Source organism: Hippocampus bargibanti, linkage group LG08, assembly GCF_051943395.1.
Source record: "Hippocampus bargibanti isolate YZ-2025 linkage group LG08, ASM5194339v1, whole genome shotgun sequence".
In the NCBI taxonomy this organism is placed as follows: Eukaryota; Metazoa; Chordata; class Actinopteri; order Syngnathiformes; family Syngnathidae; genus Hippocampus; species Hippocampus bargibanti.
In genome coordinates, this window is record NC_142741.1 from 13,229,413 (window position 1) to 13,249,729 (window position 20,317).

Below are 20,317 nucleotides of genomic sequence, written 5' to 3' on the forward strand. Positions count from 1 at the left end.
GTCGTTAGTCAGGAATGTAGGAACAATCAGTGGGGTCACAGGGAGTGGTCCTCTGCTCCCCCCAACCTGAGAGTAGGGACCTATCATAGCTATGTCCGGCGCCGCCATGTCTGGACATTAGAGATATATAAATAGGGCCGACACGACCAGTAAGACTTTAGTTCGCTGATGAAGCCTCTTGGATAGGAGGCGAAACGTCCGACACCTTCAAAAAAAAGTACAGATGACGGCTGGAGAAACCTCCTCATCGACACATGTATGAAAGTTAACAAATGACTGCAGTCTTCAAACAGCCACTAATTTGTTCATTGACAAGTCACAAATAAATATGACGCAATATGAAGTTTATATAAATAAAGGCAAAATTATCCTATTCTATTTAGTCCACTCTTCCACTTTTATTTTGGGGCCAGCTTTTGTTTCTCTCCATAGCCCCATTGGGATGGGCGTCGGCCACCCTCCAAGTGGGGGAGGAGCTTCTGACTGTTGTCATTGACAAGGAAAAAAAATTACTGCGCTAGTATTCTTCTGTCAATCAAATGTCATAGCCAAAACACTGCAGTAGAGCAAACATTCCAGCGCAACCCAAAATTTGCGTGGAAAGTGGATACTAAACAGGTCACAGAACTGTCAAACACATTTTTAAATAACACACATGAATTATAATTTGGTCAAATTCTAAAGTGTACTTCTTTGGAGATTTAGTTCCACGGCAGAAATTCCATTCCATAGGTCAAACATTCAGCATTATACAACTGTAAACAGTAAAGATGAGTTGTTCAGTAAGCTTTTTATTTAAATTAATGTTATTGGAAGTAATTGTTGAAGTGTTACGTAATGAATATAAACAAAATGGAGAACCCTTTATCTTTCATGATCTCATGATTCATGATGTTTTGTTCCTTTGTATGAATGTGCAAGCCAGTGATGGTACAGTCAGAGTAAAGTGGCAAGAGGAAAAAATATATATACAGTATCACAGTACCACACATCTAATCTCTTCCGCTGCACTGTGGTTTGTGTGTGTGTGTGTGTGTAACTATATATATAAAAAAAAAAAAATCCTCGTCTCACCGACCATGGGTGGTGTCTGTCCCCCATTTTAGCTTGGGTCCTCTACCAGAGGCCAGGAAGCTTGAGGGCTCTGCGCAGTATCCGTGCTGTTCCCAGCACTGCGCTTTTCTGGACCGAGATATCCAATGTTCCCGGGATCTGTTGCAACCACTCGTCGAGTTTGGGGGTCACTGCCCCGAGTGCTCCGACCACCACAGGCACAACTGTCACCTATACCTTCCAGGCTCTCTCCAGCTCCTCTCTGAGCCCTTGGTATTTCTCGATTTTCTCATGTTCCTTCTTTCTGATGTTTCCATCACTCGGGACCGCTACATCCACGACAACGGCTTTCTTTTTCCCTTTATTTATGACCACGATATCTGGTTGGTTGGTCATTACCATCTTGTCGGTCTGTATCTGGAAGTCCCACAGGATCTTTGCTCGGTCATTCTCCATCACCTTGGGAGGTGTTTCCCATTTTGACCTTGGCGTTTCCAGTCCATACTCCGCACAGATGTTTCGGTAGACTATGCCAGCCACCTGGTTATGGCGCTCCATGTAGGCTTTCCCTGCCAGCATCTTACACCCTGCAGTTATGTGTTGGATTGTCTCAGGTTCTCTTTGCACAACCTACACCTTGGGTCTTGTCTGGTGTGGTATATCCCTGCCTCTATGGCTCTGGTGTTCAGGGCCTGCTCTTGGGCAGCCAGGATGAGTGCCTCTGTGCTGTCCTTTTGGCCAGCCCTCTCTAGCCACTGATAGGACTTCTTGAGATCAGCCACTTCTGCTATGGTTCGGTGGTACATCCCGTGTAGGGGCTTTTCCTCCCATGATTGTCCCTCTTCCATGACCTCATCCTCTGTTCCCCATTGTCTGAGACATTCTCTGAGTACATCATCCGTTGGAGCCTTGTCTTTGATGTATTCATGGAGCTTGGATGTTTCATCCTGGACAGTGGCTCTCACACTCACTAGTCCCCGGCCTCCTTCCTTACGGCTTGTGTACAGTCTCAGGGTGCTGGACTTGGGATGGAACCCTCCGTGCATGGTGAGGAGTTTTCGGGTCTTAACATCCGTGGTCTGAATCTCTTCCTTTGGCCACCTTATTATTCCTGCAGGGTATCTGATCACTGGCAGGGCATAGCTGTTTATTGCCCGGGTCTTGTTCTTGCCATTGAGCTGGCTTCTGAGGACTTGCCTCACTCGCTGGAGGTATTTGGTCGTAGCCGCTTTCCTTGTTGCTAGTTCGAGGTTGCCATTGGCCTGTGGTATACCGAGGTACTTGTAGCTGTTTTCAATGTCCGCTATTGTTCCTTCAAGGAGTGAGACCCCTTGAGTGTGGACTACCTTGCCCCTCTTAGTCACCATCCGACTACATTTCTCCAGTCCGAATGACATTCCGATATCACTGCTGTAGATCCTGGTTGTGTGGATCAGGGAGTCTATGTCCCTTTCGCTCTTAGCATACAGCTTTATGTCATCCATGTAGAGGAGGTGACTGATCGTAGCTCCATTTCTGAGGCGGTATCCATAGCCTGTCTTGGCGATTATCTGGCTGAGGGGGTTCAGTCCTATGCAGAACAGCAGTGGGGAGAGTGCATCACCTTGGTATATGCCACATTTGATGAACACTTGCGTTAGTGGCTTGCCATTGGCTTCAAGTGTGGTTTTCCACATCCTCATCGAGTTTGCAACGACGGCTCTCAGGGTCCTGTTGACCTTATACAACTCCAAGCATTCAGTGATCCATGTGTGTGGCATCGAGTCATATGCTTTCTTGTAATCAATCCAGGCTGTGCACAGGTTGGTATGTCGGGACCTGCAGTCTTGAGCGACTGTTCTGTCAACCAGCAGCTGATGTGTGGCACCTCTAGTATCTCTACTAATGCTTTTCTGTGTTTTGCTCATGTATTGATCCATGTGTCCACTTATCTTAGCCGCAATGATGCCTGACATGAGCTTCCATGTTGTGGAGAGACAGGTTATTGGCCGATAGTTGGAAGGAACTGCACCCTTTGAGGAATCCTTCATGATCAGGATTGTTCGCCCTTCGGTTAGCCATCCTGGGTGAGTCCCATCCATCAGCAACTGGTTCATTTGTGCTGCTATGCGCTCGTGGAGAGCTGTGAGTTTCTTTAGCCAGTAGGTGTTGGACCATATCCGGGCCTGGTGCCGTCCAGTTTTTCATACCTGAGACTCTTCCTTGTATATCAGCCGCTGTGATGGTAACTGGGTTCTGTTCAGGGAGGTTGCTGTGCTCCTCTTTCAGAGTCACCAGCCATTGTGCACTGCTGTTATGTGCGACCTCCTTCTCCCATATGCCTTTCCAGTATCTTTCAGTTTCCAGCCTTGGAGGGTCTGCTCTGCTGTTGGAACCCTGCCACTGAGCGTACACTTTCGCAGGTTGTGTTGCGAAGAGCCTGTTTATTCTTCTGGCCTCATTCTCTTTCGTGTACCTCTTTAGGTGACTGGACAAGGCCTGGAGTTTTGTTTGGCATTTTCGAGTGCTTCAGGTATGGTTGTCTGCATGTACCTCCGGGGTATTGGCCTTTTATTCACACCTCTCTGGCTCTCCGTCAATTGACTCACATCTTTCCGCACATCTTTCCGAGCCGCCTTGATCTTAGCCTCCATCCGTCTTTTCCATGGTGGGTAATGAATCTCGTGGCTCTCATGGTTGCTCTTGTAGCCAAGCATCTCTAGGATCACTGATGCTGAGGTGTATATCAGCTCATTTGTTACCGTGATCGTTCCGGTCTGGATCGTTCTCAGTGCTGCATTCACAGTTTCCATGAGACTTTCAGGTGGTACTTCACATAGCCGTTGTAATCGGTTTCTTAGTTGCCCAGTTTTCATTCTTGTCATGATCTTATCTCTCAGGTCAGTTGCTGCCTCGCTCAGCATTTCATTCATTGGGGCTGGCTTCCCAATCTCATCATTCATTGGGGCTTGCCTCCCAATCTCTGGTTGAATCTCTTCCTCTGATGTGGCAGCCTGGGGCCCTTCACCTCGGAATTTGTGTTGTACCTCATCAATCTGAAGTTGTGATAGCAATTGCCGTTTGTGGATATTGGAACACTGAGCTACTAGTTGTTTCGTGGTCAACCGTGACTGTGGGTTTCGAAGTAACCATTCAGCCCCCATTCTCCGCATGTAACCCCTCTGACTGGGGTTGCTTGAGTAGTAGCATTCCAACAGAGCCATGTTATCGCATCTCATCCATCTCCGCTTTGTTCCAGTAGCCCATTTTTCATCAGGGTGCTCTGGTTCCCCAGCACCTGACGCAGACCTTGTTTGGCCGGGCGACGTCTGAGCCGGCATGTCATTCCATTTATTGTCTCTCATCATTTTATGAGGTAGGCATTAGCGTGAAGGGTCTTGCCCAAGGACCCACACTGGATGATTGGAGGGTTGCACTTTACTTGCTAACTGTTTACTGTAGCTTTCTGTCTCTAATTCTATTATTCTGCAGCCGTGGAGTCGCAAGTATCTCTGGAATCACATGCGCCCCCTGTCATGAGGCGGGAGAACTGTGTGCCTCACCTACGCACAGTTTTGACAAAAATAAAATAAAATAAACACTGTAGTACAGTGTTTATAATGTACAGTGACTGTACATTATATACACCAGCTAAACTGTAAAAAATGTAGTTCATATATTAAATGTGTTTGAACGCTTTAATAGTGATATGCAGAGGGACAGCAATGTAGTCTCACCGCAGAGCAAGCCAGCACAGTTAGCATTGTGATTGCGCAATCCATGGTGAGGCTCAGCCGTCTGCTGCCTCACCGCTCGTCTCTACTTAGTATTTGAACGGTAAATGTGAAAATTCAGCGATTTTGAAAAAAATCCAAAAACGGTGAAGTTAAATGGACAAGAACTTTAAACTATACATATAACAGTTTAATTTATTTTTTCATTTGATATTTCCATGACAGGTTTCCATGATGACAGGTGAGACAGGTGAGATATATATATATATATATATATATATATATATATATATATATATATATATATATATATATATATATATATATATATATATAGTGACATGCAGTCAGGGGAAGCAGGTGAGGCAGTGCCTCACCTGTCATCATGGAAATATATACACACTGTGAATTTATTATTGTATTTTCTTTCCATCAATCAAGTAGAGGAACTTGACATCCCTAAGATTCTAGATCACATGTGTCAAAGTCAAGGACCGGGGGTCCGATCTGATCTGGCAGGTCATTTTATGTGGCCCGCAAAATCAAATCATGTGTGCCAACTTGCTAAAATCCCGACTGAAATGTCAAATCGTCATATGTAATGAATAAAGTGTAATGAATTGAGATTTTGCAAGAATTTTCTACCTAGTTTACAAACGCTTGAACAATAATTGAACACATTAAAATTTACTTGACTGATTTAAAAACTAGTAATCTATTAATTTGTTGTGTACAAGTAGTAATTTTCATAACAACCCTATGAGGGAAGACTTAACTTAAAATTGTCGGTCGACTGCAACGAGTTGAACATCCATGTCCTAGATGGTGGTGGTTTACCAATTCATGTCTCAGTTAACAATTGCAAGGAAGCAAGCATGTACGTTCTATATCTCTAACTTTCAATTAGAGCTAAAAAAGACAAACCTTCTCAAAATGTAAAACCTTCTCAAAATGTAAAACCTTTAGTTCAATGGAACATCTGAAAAATATAATTGAAGTGAAGTCTTCATTCCCAAATGTGTTGAATGTGCAACACAAGTGTGTTGCTTTGAAATTTGAGATTGACCAAGAGCTTTTTAAAATTCATTTATTTGTTGATTGTAACTGTAAGAATAATCTTGAAGACATTTATATCAGCAGATTTTAGAAAGGAAAATGGAGAAATCAACCTTACTCATTATTGCAGTCCATTCATCTGGCCTTTTGGAGAAGGAAAGTGATGCTAAACTAGCTGGTAGCGGTAATTGAAGGTACTGTGTGCAGATGTTTGACTGGATCAGCCACAACAAGGAGTTATTCTTGCAGAGCCATACTGAGATCGGCCGAGCGTACCAGCATGCCGCCGAGCTGCAGACGCAACACAACCACTTTGCCATGAACTCTATGGTAAACAACACATAGACACAGTCTCTCACATAATGATACCACACAGCACAGATGCTAGATTTATATATTTTTTTCCTTTCTAGAACGCTTACGTTAACATTAACAGGATCATGTCAGTCGCGGGTCGCCTGGCGGAGGCAGGACACTACGCCTCCACACAGATTAAACAGATATCAAGTCAGCTGGACCTGGATTGGAAAAGCTTCGCCGCTGCTCTTGACGAACGGTCAACCATCCTTGCAATGTCTGCAGTTTTCCATCAAAAAGCGGAACAGGTGAGCAGGTCAAAAATGTCGTAGCACTATTTTTCTGGTTTTGTTACTCAATTTGTAAACACAATGAAAGAAAGCCTAACTGTAATGTGACACATTTGTCCGGAATGTTTCATCTTGCTATTCTGTCTCCCCAAAATGCAAATCGGCTAACGAGGACAGGAATTAACTGTTGTCCGGAGGATCAAACGCTGACTTGGCCAAAAAAAGTGCATTTTTTCGTTGTTGTCTTTTTGACTTTTATCACTGTACCCAAAACAGGATATTGTGATGACACAAGGAAAAACAATGATCAACATGTGCTTACTGCACAGATGTCAAAGTCAGAGCACACAGCAAATTAATGAATAACTCGTTTTCAAATCTGAAGTCAAGAATAATGACTTTTATTGTGGTTGACATCCAAAAATATGAAATTTTGGCTCAGATTTTAGCAAACATCATGGAATTTCCCCATTGCGGGACGAATAAAGGTATTCTGATTCTGATTCTGATTCTGAATTTAACAAGTTTGATTTGCTTTCGCGGGCCGAAGTAAATGATGTGGCGGGCCGGATTTGGCCCGCGGCTCTTGACTTTGATACCTGTGCTGTAAAGTAATCCAGATAAACAGACTCTGGAAAATTGCCATTGTCCATATAGTCAGTTAAATAAGTTCAAAATCAGATGGAAAATCATGTACCAAACAAGCTTGTACTACAGAATGCTATGAATGTGTGTCCTGCATACGTAGCATATATTGCACAGTCGATAGTGTTAAAATCATGAGGTTTCCTCCAGATACGCACTCCTGTTTATTTGTATACATTTGTGTCTTTCTACTGTTTATGACTGTAATTATACTTGTTAATAGAAAGCTAACACTGGTGCTCTGTAATCTCTTTGTCCTCAATCTAAATCACGACGCACGGTGTAACTTCACCAGTTTTTCCCTTTTCCAAGATTGTTACAACCTTACTCCAGGGATACGTCTGTGTAAGCTCTCAGTCGTACAGGAGTGGTCCATCGATACAGATGACGGCTGAAGAAACCTTCTCATTATACTCCAGGGAGTTCATACAGTGGAAGTGCCACATTGTTTTAGAAATATTGGTACCCCGTAGTGTTGAATTGGACACGATCTTTCATTCTCCTCGGGGTTTTGTATTTGCTACAAGTAGGTATGTGTATGTTAACAGATGAAAACGAATTACATTATCATAGTAGGTGAAAACTAATGAAACAAAATGCATAAGATGAAGGGTTTTCAGTGAGTTATCTAACAACTTGTTTGTTCCAATTTTTCCATGCAGTTCTTGTCAGAAGTGGAGGCATGGTGTAAGGTCTGCAGTGAGGGTGGGCTCCCAACCGAGATGCAAGAGCTGGAACTGGCCATTCACCGGCACCAGACCCTCTATGAGCAGGTCACACAGGCCTACACTGAGGTAAAAATGACCCCCAAAAAAGCAGCAAACTGCAGCACCAATTTCTACGGTGTTCTAAAACATATAATTTTTCTGCCAGATTGTAAAAAGAGCATTATAATTTTTTTGCCATTTGAAGTCAGTTAAAGTTACTTGGACTCCCGCGCCGTCAAAAAACACCAAACCAGATTTGATGATGACTTTATATTTTTAACTGCAAAAGCATGATGTTCTGACCCCAGCTGCCGGACCTTTCACATGTTGCTTACATTTCATGATGGAATGAACATTTTGTGAGAAGATGGGTTATTTTGAATGGAGGTTAGCAATTCAAAGATCCTTTAACAGTTAAAGACATCAGTGGGATCTACACTCTGTGACATATGAAATGATGATGTTACCCTTATATAGTGTACATACATAGAGAAATCCAGATACAGTGATACCTCGGCTTACGAACACTTTAACTCACAAACGTTTCGCCTTACGAAGATTAAATTCGCATACAAACTAGTTTTCGGCAAACAAACCAAACCGCACAGCGCCACGGTGGCTGCCGGACTAGTTTTCCACTCCCACTTTCTTTGAGTGCAGACGTGGTTTGTTATCGAGTGGAGTACTTTTGCTATCATGGGACTGAAAAAGACCCCACCACAGGCTAGTGTTAAGCCGAAGAGGACACAAAACAAAATTATGGTCGAGCAGAAGAAGATAATCGAAAAACACGAACGAGGTGTGCGTCCCAGTACCAGTACGGTAAATCGACCATTGCTACGTGTGACTTACACACACTTTCTGGGAACCAATTAAGTTTGTAAACTGAGGTATCACTGTACTGTAAATGAAGGCGTTGGATAAAGTGGTTGTGCAAATAGTCAGTTATATAGGTTCAAAATGAACTTATCTGCTCAGATGGTAAAGAAAGCACCTTCTGACACCTGAAACGATGTTGATACTGAACAGATGCAGATGCTCCTGATTTTGCATCACCATTAGATAAAATGAGGAAATGGTATGAAAGTATTTTGAGTTCTGAAGGCAGCGCACAATCGTGAAAAATAGTGAAAATCAAGTAAAAACCCATTTACCGAAACCCAAAGCATTTATCATTCCAAAAACACAGAGTTTTCCTGGGATGAGGAACCATTATTTAGGTTGAGCAGGAAATTAAGCTTCAGATTTTTCTTACATTGACTCGACCAAAGATATATTGACATTGCAGTCTTCCGACAGCTTTTGCTGCCCGCTATTTGGGTGCTTTTCTTTTGATGAAAAGGTTTCTTCAGCCGTCATCTGTACTTCTTTAAAGGTGTCGGACGTTTCGCTTCTTATCCAAGAAACTTCGTCAGCAAACTAAAGTCTTACTGGTAGTTTAGGCCCTATATATATATCCCTACTGTCCAGGCATGGCGATGCCGGACTCTGCTATGATAGGTGCCTGCTCTCAGGTTGGGGGGAGCAGAAGACTACCCCCTGCAGCTGCTCCACTGATAGTTCCTATCGTTCTGACTAACGACTGGCCTGATTGCCCCACTTCGACCGGTATCACCTCATCAATATTCCTAATCCTATGTTGCCTAAGCAGGCTATTGTATGAACGATCCAAATTGAACCTCACGCCACCAAACCGGTTTAATGAAGGATTTAGTTGTTTTATGAAAATCGCTTCTTTTACTCCCCTTTCAAACCACTATGTTCTTTTGCTAAGATTTTAACCTCATTGTCGTCAAATGAGTGGTTGCTAGCTTTTAGGTGCATATGTACTGCCGATTGAGGCCCACTAGTATTATCCCTGCGATGTTGATAAAGTCTTTTTTGAGAATTTGTTTAGTCTCCCCAATGTACTGCTCTTTACAATTTTTATTCTTACAATGTATAGAATAAACTACATTACTTTGTTTTTCATTTGGCAGTCTATCTTTTGGATGTACTAATTTTTGCCTTAAAGTGTTTATCGGTTTGAAATAAGTATGAATTTTGTGTTGCCAAAGAACTCTGTAGTTTTTCAGAAAGTCCTGCAATGTAAGGTACTGCTACTCCTCTCCTTTCTTGTATCTTCAGAATTTTTGGTTTCATTCCCTATTCTTTCTTTCTGACATTTGTTAAATGATGGCTGAAGAAACCGTCGTTATGACGGCTGAAGAAACCTTTTCATCGATGGACCACTCCTGTATGACTGAGAGCTGACACAGACATAGTGTTCATAGTTATGCTAGGAGCGTAATCACATAGTTATTTTGTTCTGTAGGAACATTTCTGGAGAGAACTTTTTCAGGAAGTTGACTTTGGTCATTTTTTGCCAGACCCATCTGTGAGCTGCTTCATGACGAATCACTCCACCTGTTTGTGAGATAGTCGGATAACCGACACAGGCTTTTCAAGGGTTATTCAGATAGAAGATGCATTTTCTCTCCCATCACGACAATGTTGGAGGAGTATTCATTCCTGCCCAAACCATCATCCATGCCTTTTTAAGCAATCTAAATATACATGGTGCTGCCTTAAGAACATTTGTCACGTCATCTTTGTTGCTCCTCAATGGGGATCGTTTCAGAGCAGATGGTAGTTTGATCTCTTCAACCATTTGTCTTGCCCCACTGAGGATTATCTCAAGGGCTGCTACAAACGGTATTGGATAAAAGGCTCATCCCATAGTGATTCCAAAATGTAGCTCCTGTCATGCTGTGGTGAAGTCTTACAGGACAAAGCACATCTGCTCGTAATTGAGAAGGATGCATCCAAGTTCTTGATGTATGATTAGTGGAAGAAATGGTGTCGTTTATCAAATGGTGTGGGACTGAACCATATGTTATAGCGAGGGTCAGTCTTCTCCCCTGTATTTTGGCCTTTTGGGCCAATATCATTGGATAGCTTTGCATGTATTTTTTTTGTCACTCAAATCGAAATCATTCAGACTGAAGATCTAGTCTTCTTTCAAACGTGACATGATTTCTTCTAATCAGGTGTTTACATGTTATACTACATTTAATTGGAACAGCTGTTTCACAGATGTGTGATATGCACAAACTCCCATATTACATTAACAATCGATTCATAAGAGCAGAAGGTCTAGAAGCTATAGGGAGGCCAGCAGTAGAGCCAACTCAAGCAACTCTCTCTTGATCTTCTTATTCTTTTCCTTTCGGCTTGTCCCTTCAACTCTCTCCTGATACGACAGAATATATTTTTCAGCGCCACTATTCTTTTTCTTTGGATTCAAAACAGTGACATGCAAATGAATCTTGATTGCAGTGAGTTTACTGGAATTGTAAGAGCTTTACATTTTGTTCATTTACATAAACATCCTGTAGAGTCGACAGTGTAGATCATGTTAACCAAACGAGGAACAATAATGTCCACGGAAAATAGTAATATGTGTATCTGATTAAACGAAGAGCGTTACAACATTCAGGAGACGCTTAGAGTCGGATAGACTCAAATCTACGACGCATTGAAAAACAAGGAAGCGATTCTTGCTCAGTCCGATTCTGGCAATTTCCTTGGTCAGAGTGAATTGCTTGCGGCTCGATGGACAGTCGACTAAATGCATGTTACCTAGAATGGTTTGACTGTTATTGTGTTAAAAAAATCCCCAAACTGTATGCTAATAAGAAAGGAGGTGAGTTCCATAGAACGAACTCTGAGCATCGAAGACTTACAAGTGTCCTGTAAACGGTTTCAAATGTTTGTTGCATGACATCAGCTGAGCAATGCTGTCGTGTGTGCTGATCTTGGCAAAGTAAAGTTTGAGACAGTGAGTCAGTGGGAAAAAAGCCACCAGGTCTCTCACTCATCTAATTTTGTAGCAAATAGTCCCAACTTTATTATATTTGGCAGTTTTTATATACATGTACTGAATGCAGCAGTTTTTGAGCAATATTGCACTGTTGCTTGTGTTGTCACATGTATGTTCTTAAAGGACAACCGACACCAATTTAGCATCTAAAATACCCAAAACATGTAGGCTGATATTTTTCGTCAAATGCAAAACACCAATAAAAATGACTCAGAACTGGGGATATTCAGAAAGTCCTGTCCCTCTGTTCGTGACGTCAGGCCAGGATACTCCTTCACAAATTGCCTTGCTCCAAAATTAAAACGATGGCGTCAGACAGTTCAGACTCGGAGAAGATGCTTTCTTGTTACTCATCCAGTTATGAATATGATTCAAATAGTTCTGCAGTGGAAAGCATAAATGTTTGCAATAGATTAAAGAAGTCCTTCCGTATCAATTCGAGCCGTCTGGACTCCAATGTAGCGCCCAGAAAATGCACAAGATGGCGCATAAGCTCCGTTGGAAATGGGAGCGCGTTATTTATGTGGTTTTCCTTCTAATTTTGCAATCAACACTGTGTTTTCAGACGAAAAAAAGTGCCCAAAATGCATAGCGTGTCGCTTCGTCAGTCAAGGGCGTTCCCTACGTTACGTCACATTATGTATTCTAATACTTTGTTCAGTTGACATTTGGTATGGACTGTCAACATATGCATTTTTTAAATGTGCCCCAATTTTAGGAATCAATGTGGCCCCTGAGAATTAAATTATGTCCACCTTTGCTCTAAATTGTCCCTCAGTGTGAGTGTGGGCACTGATGGTTGTTTGTCTCTGTGTGCCCTGTGATTGGCTATTGTCCAAAGAGAGCTGGGATAGGCTCCAGCAGCCCCCGCGACCTTTGTGAAGATAAAGTGCATGTGAATGGATTGATGGACAACCAGGACTGTGTGCAGAAGTGATTTACATTGTACAAATTGAACAGTAATCCTTAAAATAATAAATCAATCAGAATTATTTATATTGCACCTTTCTACAATGCACATTGCACATACATACTTCCCTGCACACATATTAAATAAATGCAGGAGTCCAACAATTTTAGTGCTGATGGTCATTTTCATAAGACACTTTCAAGGACCAAAGTAAAAAGAAATATTAAATTTCACACAACATAACTGAAATTCTACAAGCCATGGCCATTTGTTTTCCAATGTAATTATGACAGTCATGACACAGTATAACATGTCAATGTTTGCTCTGCATCCATTTTCTTCATTATTTTTCTTCCCTTGGGTCGTAACCATCTAATAAAGTTGTTATTAGTTCAAGTTTGTGCATTTTATGAGATCGTAACCTGGTAATGAAACTTCACTTTGTGCATCCACTAGTGTTGTAGTTCTCCAAATTGGTCTTGGTCTCATCTCTGAATCTAAGTGATTTTTTTTAGTCAGTCTTGTCTCGGTTGGATTTCTGGCGAAGACCGGTCCAGACCAAGCCAACGTTATTGTGATGAATGAAAAAAGCAGAAACCAGGTGCTGCGCTGCTTTTGGTGTCCCCTGTAGTTCACACAAATGAAGATGATTGGAGATGCAAAAATCCAGACAATTTTGAAAAAATGTCAGCCAGTTCATCATTAATTCAGTTTGGTTTACAAAACCAAAATCTTTTCATTTTTGGAAAAAGACATATCTAAACATTGTTCCTAAATTGGAACTCTAAAATGTTCTTTGTGAAATGACATTTATCATGTATTGTCAGATCAATTCTGTTTTCATTTGTTTGATTGCATAATTTGTTGAATACAGTGGCGGTCCGTGCATTTCACACCAAGGCCTTCAATGAAGTCCTGCTTAGTCCGACTTGAACAAATATCCCTCGTAATACCATAATTTATGACACAACGACTGGAGATATCATTTACAAAAGCACACGCACGCAGTACTGGGCGTGGCATCACCTTAATCGTCTACAACACAGACTATTTTCCGGAGCAATTACACATCAATAAATCTGCATCAGCAATTAGAACTTCTCACTATACGTGATACTGCAAACACTTAAAAATAAAAGGAAATTTAAAATCATTTGTCCACAAAGTTTTATGAAGTCCACCAAGAATATGCAATCTTTAACAAGATTTTACGCTAAATTACAAAATGTCAGTTTAATATAAGAAAAACAACAAGACGTTCACAAAACGAACTATTTGTTGAAAATAAAAGTAAACAAATCTTTTTCATTTGTTCTTGAAAATAGGCTTACCAACATGCGACAGCGAGCTGTCCTCTCCTTCAGCCATTGTGGGTTAAAAAAGCGAGTAGTACTTGTAAGAGTATACTTGGTTTTTCTGCTAAAGTTTCTGGGTTTCCGGGCTGAGGGCTGAGGTAAAGTGAGTATCCAATCACAGGACGCGTACGTCATGTTAAACGTGAGGCCCTCTAGCTGGCCTTACTGTGCCAACTCGTGATCTGATTGGCTATCGCAACTGTATATCAACTACATGTGCCCGAATTCTGATTGGATTAAAAACTCTGACCTAAAACTACAACACTGAAAGGAGCATAACCAAATGGATATAATATAACATCAAGAAAACAGTATGTAGAATAATTATATATATATATATATATATATATATATATATATATATATATATATATATATATATATATATATATATATATATATATATATATATATATATATATATATATATATATATATTCAAGGGAGTCCGAAAAAATATCGATATAACCGGGACTATCGATATATCCGACCCTGTTTGCATGTAATTTTCTCCGTGCGTGCATAGAAATAGTATCGATATAACCGGGACTATCGATATATCCGATATCGATATAACGAGACTTTACTGTATATATATATATATATATATATATATATATATATATATATATATATATATATATATATATATATATATATATATATATATATATATATATATATATATATATATATATATATATATATATATATATATATATATATATATAGCGGCTGGATAGTTCAGTTGATAAGGCATCGGTTTGGCGGTTTGGCATATGAGAGACGAGGGTTCGTATCCCACTTGTGGCAGAGAAAATGAGCACAAAAACATCATCCAGTGTGGGTCCTTGGGCAAGACCCTTCGTGCTAATGCCTACCTCATAAAAATGATGAGAGACAATAAATGGAATGACATGCCGGCTCGGACGTCGCCCGGCCAAACAAGGTCTGCGTCAGGTACTGGGGAACCAGAGCACCCTGATGAAAAATGAAGATGGACGAGATGCGAGAACATGGCTCTGTTGGAATGCTACTACTCAAGCAACCCTAGTCAGAGGGGTTACATGCGGAGAATGGGGGCTGAATGGTTACTTCGAAACCCACAGTCACGGACCACTGTTACAACGGCTATGTGAAGTACCACCTGAAAGTCTCATGGAAACTGTGAATGCAGCACTGAGAACGATCCCGACCGGAAAGATCATGGAAACCAATGAGCTGATATACACCTCAGCATCAGTGATCCTAGAGATGCTTGGCTACAAGAGCAACCATGAGAGCCACGAGATTCATTACCCACCATGGAAAAGACGGTTGGAGGCCAAGATCAAGGCGGCTCGGAAAGATGTGAGTCAATTGACGGAGATCCAGAGAGGTGTGAATAAAAGGCCAATACCCAAGAGGTACATGCAGATAACCATACCTGAAGCACTCGAAACTGCCAAACAAAGGCTCCAGGCCTTGTCCAGTCGCCTAAAGAGGTACACGAAAGAGAATGAGGCCAGAAGAACAAACAGGCTGTTCGCAACACAACCTGCGAAAGTGTACGCTCAGTGGCAGGGTTCTAACAGCAGAGCAGACACTCCCAGGCTGGAACCTGAAAGATACTGGAAAGGCATATGGGAGAAGGAGGTCGCACATAACAGCAGTGCACAATGGCTGCCTCTGAAAGAGGAGCACATCAATCTCCCTGAACAGAACCCAGTTACCATCACAGCGGCAGATATACAAGGAAGAGTCTCAGGTATGAAAACCTGGACGGCACCAGGCCCGGATATGGTCCACACCTACTGGCTAAAGAAACTCACAGCTCTCCACGAGCGCCTAGCAGCACAAATGAACCAGTTGCTGATGGATGGGACTCACCCAGGATGGCTAACCGAAGGGCGAACAAATCTGATCATGAAGGATTCCTCAAAGGGTGCAGTTCCTTCCAACTATCGGCCAATAACCTGTCTCTCCACAACATGGAAGCTCATGTCAGGCATCATTGCGGCTAAGATAAGTGGACACATGGATCAATACATGAGCAAAGCACAGAAAGGCATTAGTAGAGACACTAGAGGTGCCAAACATCAGCTGCTGGTTGACATACCAACCTGTGCACAGCCTGGATGATTTACAAGAAAGCATATGACTCGATGCCACACACATGGATCACTGAATGCTTGGAGTTGTATAAGGTCAACAGGACCCTGAGAGCCTTCGTTGCAAACTCGATGAGGATGTGGAAAACCACACTTGAAGCCAATGGCAAGCCACTAACGCAAGTGTCCATCAAATGTGGCATATACCAAGGTGATGCACTCTCCCCACTGCTGTTCTGCATAGGACTGAACCCCCTCAGCCAGATAATCGCCAAGACAGGCTATGGATACCGCCTCAGAAATGGAGCTACGATCAGTCACCTCCTCTACATGGATGACATAAAGCTGTATGCTAAGAGTGAAAGGGACATAGACTCCCTGATCCACACAACCAGGATCTACAGCAGTGACATCGGAATGTCATTCGGGCTGGAGAAATGTAGTCGGATGGTGACTAAGAGGGGCAAGGTAGTCCACACTGAAGGGGTATCACTCCCTGAAGGAACAATAGCAGACATTGAAAACAGCTACAAGTACCTCGGTATACCACAGGCCAATGGCAACCTCGAACTAGCAACAAGGAAAGCGGCGACGACCAAATACCTCCAGCGAGTGAGGCAAGTCCTCAGAAGCCAGCTCAATGGCAAGAACAAGACCCGGGCAATAAACAGCTATGCCCTGCCAGTGATCAGATACCCTGCAGGAATAATAAGGTGGCCAAAGGAAGAGATTCAGACCACGGATGTTAAGACCCGAATACTCCTCACCATGCACGGAGGGTTCCATCCCAAGTCCAGCACCCTGAGACTGTACACAAGCCGTAAGGAAGGAGGCCGGGGACTAGTGACTGTGAGAGCCACTGTCCAGGATGAAACATCCAAGCTCCATGAATACATCAAAGACAAGGCTCCAACGGATGATGTACTCAGAGAATGTCTCAGACAATGGGGAACAGAGGATGAGGCGATGGAAGAGGTACAATCATGGGAGGAAAAGCCCCTACACGGGATGTACCACCGAACCATAGCAGAAGTGGCTGATCTCAATAAGTCCTATCAGTGGCTAGAGAGGGCTGGCCTAAAGGACAGTACAGAGGCACTCATCCTGGCTGCCCAAGAGCAGGCCCTGAACACCAGAGCCATAGAGGCAGGGATATACCACACTAGACAAGACCCAAGGTGTAGGTTGTGCAAAGAGGCACCTGAGACAATCCAACACATAACTGCAGGGTGTAAGATGCTGGCAGGGAAAGTCTACATGGAGCGCCATAACCAGGTGGCTGGCATAGTCTACCGAAACATCTGTGCGGAGTATTGACTGGAAACCCCAAGGTCAAAATGGGAAACACCTCCCAAGGTGGTGGAGAATGACCGAGCAAAGATCCTGTGGGACTTCCAGATACAGACCGACAAGATGGTAATGACCAACCAACCAGATATCGTGGTCATAGATAAAGGGGAAAAGAAAGCCGTTGTCGTGGATGTCGCGGTCCCGAGTGATGGAAACATCAGAAAGAAGGAACATGAAAAAATTGAGAAATACCAAGGGCTCAGAGAGGAGCTGGAGAGAGCCTGGAAGGTAAAGGTGACAGTCGTGCCTGTGGTGGTCGGAGCACTCGGGGCAGTGACCCCCAAACTCGACGAGTGGTTGCAACAGATCCCGGGAACAACATCGAATATCTCGGTCCAGAAAAGCGCAGTGCTGGGAACAGCACGGATACTGCGCAGAACCCTCAAGCTTCCTGGCCTCTGGTAGAGGACCCGAGCTAAAAAATGGGGGACAGACACCACCCATGGTGGGTGAGACGCAGATTTATATATATATATATATATATATATATATATATATATATATATATATATATATATATATATATATATATATATATATATATATATATATATATATATATATATAATACTTTTTTTTAATGAAATTGACTTTTATTATAATTATGATAATGATGTCCGATTATGTTAGGCCAGCAGAGAAGGCCTTGCTGGCCCTGACGGCCCACCACTGGTTGAATATGTGAAACAACAACACAACATGTGATTGTACTTCCATGAGAAGGTTTCTTCAGCCGTCATCTGTACAGATGACGGCTGAAGAAACCTTCTCATCGATGGACCACTCCTGTACGACTGAGAGCTTACACAGATGTGATTGTACTGTTTAAAAAAACAACAGCAAAAAAAGAAACAAAGCAGGTCATTTTGTTGTTTATTTCCTTTACAAATGCAGTCTCTCTCTGGTCTCCATTTCGATAATCTCTTGTCTCGATAATGTCTGGGTCTTGTTTGGTGTGCTCTTGACTACAACACAAGCTGCGGTGAGCCTTGAGTGCAATTGCATTCAGGTGCAGGAAATTTGAGCATATAGCCGGTTTCCGTTATTAATAAAACGCAACAGTCTTGAATTTAGCGATTTCCCACTACTGTAGTTGTATTTCCAGATGACCCATTTTGTGTGCTGTGAATCCAGCATCTGAAGTAGAGAGGCTCAGCAGCAGAGTTTGAGTGGTTTGTATATACCCTAGCCTTGCCATAGCTCATCTCAGCTGTTGAAATTACCTCTGCCATCTTCGGCTCCCTTCCAGATCTGACAACAATCCACTCAGAATGTTGAAAGTACACTAAAATTCACAAAAAAATTGTACATTTCTACTGTAATCCGATGTTGTTTAAGTCTGCATAATTATAATACTCACCAGTGAAGGCAAAACTACAGTTGAGGGAAAAATGCAGGAATTGTTCATCATCACACTTCGGTGTCAAAATGCTCCAGCGGGTGCCCTAAAGCCATTTCCCTCTGAGGCAAGACCACGACCATTGGACCGGTTGACCACAGAGGCAGCCTTAGCTGCAGGTGCAATTCAAGTTAACGGAACCCAACCACTGGTGGATTCATTTGTGAAAATGTTTACCCCAAGCGTCAACATTTATTATCATAGATGTTTTTTTAGAGTACAGGATACTTGGCTGGTTGTAAATGTATAACAGGTAATTATTTTCACATCTGCCACATTGTGAAATTTGGGCCCCTGTGCATCCAAATTGAGTGCTCTATATAGCATTTTAGCCCTGTGACGATGGGGAAGGGTCAAAAAAGTATAATGGGCTGCAATCCTTATAATGCACGTGACTAGTAGAAGCCCGCACTGTGTGACACAACTGAATTGTTCAATGGAGAGTGACGGTCGCTTGGTCAGTGATTGCATGGCTAAACTGTGTGAACAGAATAATAACTGTGTTCCCCTAAGACATTTGTTTCTCACTGAGTACATTTATTTGGGCCTAAATTGAGACAAAATAAATGTAAATTTCTCCACTATGAGACTAATAAAGGTCAGTCAAATCTAATCCAAATACTTTTTGTCATTAATTTTTTTGGGTCACAGTGTACCATGAGCTATTTGACCATGAGGTAAAATAAGTGCCTTTGCTATTTAGAGGTTGGGCGACATCGTCCGAGAAGCACTTCTTTCTCTTCTGCTCTCATTTTTCCTTCTTTTTCCTTTTTCCTTGCATGTATCTAGGTTAGTCAAGATGGAAAAGCTCTCCTGGATGTCCTGCAAAGACCTCTTAGCCCGGGCAACTCAGAGTCTCTGACGGCTACCGCCAACTACTCGAAAGCGGTTGGGAACTTCTTGTAACACATCACTTAGTAGAAGGCAGACCTTAGCCAAGGCCACACATTTCTTATCTGCACCATATCAGCACAATATTGTATAACTTCATAGAATGCCCACATAAAGATTCCGAATTAACCGAATGTTGTTGGGAAATGTCATAAATATTTCCTTTGGGAGTTTTTGTTGAAGAATTTTTGAAAACATTCAAATATGAGTGAGTGGAAATATTGGTATTTTTGAGTCATGTATATTGTACATCAGCTATACACATTGTATATATTTTGTCATTAGCAGACATACATGTAATTTCCTTTACATTCTTTGTACACATTTTCACTCCTGGCCTATGTCTGAGGTTTCCTACCATCATGATTGATGAGAAGGTTTCTTCAGCCGTCATCTGTACAAATTTGAAGGTTTCGGACGTTTCGCCTCCTATTCAAGAGGCTTCGTCAGCGAACTAAAGTCTGACTGGTCGTATCGGCCCTATTTATATATCCCTAATGTCCAGCCATGGCGGCGCCGGACACAGCTATGATAGGTCCCTACTCTCAGGTTGGGGGGAGCAGAGGACCACTCCCTGTGGCCCCACTGATTGTTCCTACATTCCTGACTAACGACTGGCCCATTTCCCCCACTCCCACCGGTATCACCTCATCAGCATTACGAATGTTGCCTAACCTGTTTTGCCTAAGCAGGCTATTG

At 42.3% G+C, this 20,317-nt stretch overlaps 1 protein-coding gene across 2 annotated transcripts in view; it reads left to right on the top strand.

Annotated features, from left to right (window-relative positions):
• The window catches only part of kalrna (kalirin RhoGEF kinase a), a 200,152-nt gene that overhangs the window by 58,706 nt on the left and 121,129 nt on the right, over positions 1-20,317 (top strand). For both annotated transcript variants that reach the window (XM_089002867.1, XM_089002868.1), the window contains exons 9-12: positions 6,030-6,152; positions 6,236-6,427; positions 7,717-7,848; positions 19,517-19,615. In XM_089002867.1, the coding sequence (XP_088858993.1) occupies positions 6,030-6,152; positions 6,236-6,427; positions 7,717-7,848; positions 19,517-19,615 (546 nt within the window). The remainder of the gene's footprint in view (positions 1-6,029; positions 6,153-6,235; positions 6,428-7,716; positions 7,849-19,516; positions 19,616-20,317) is intronic.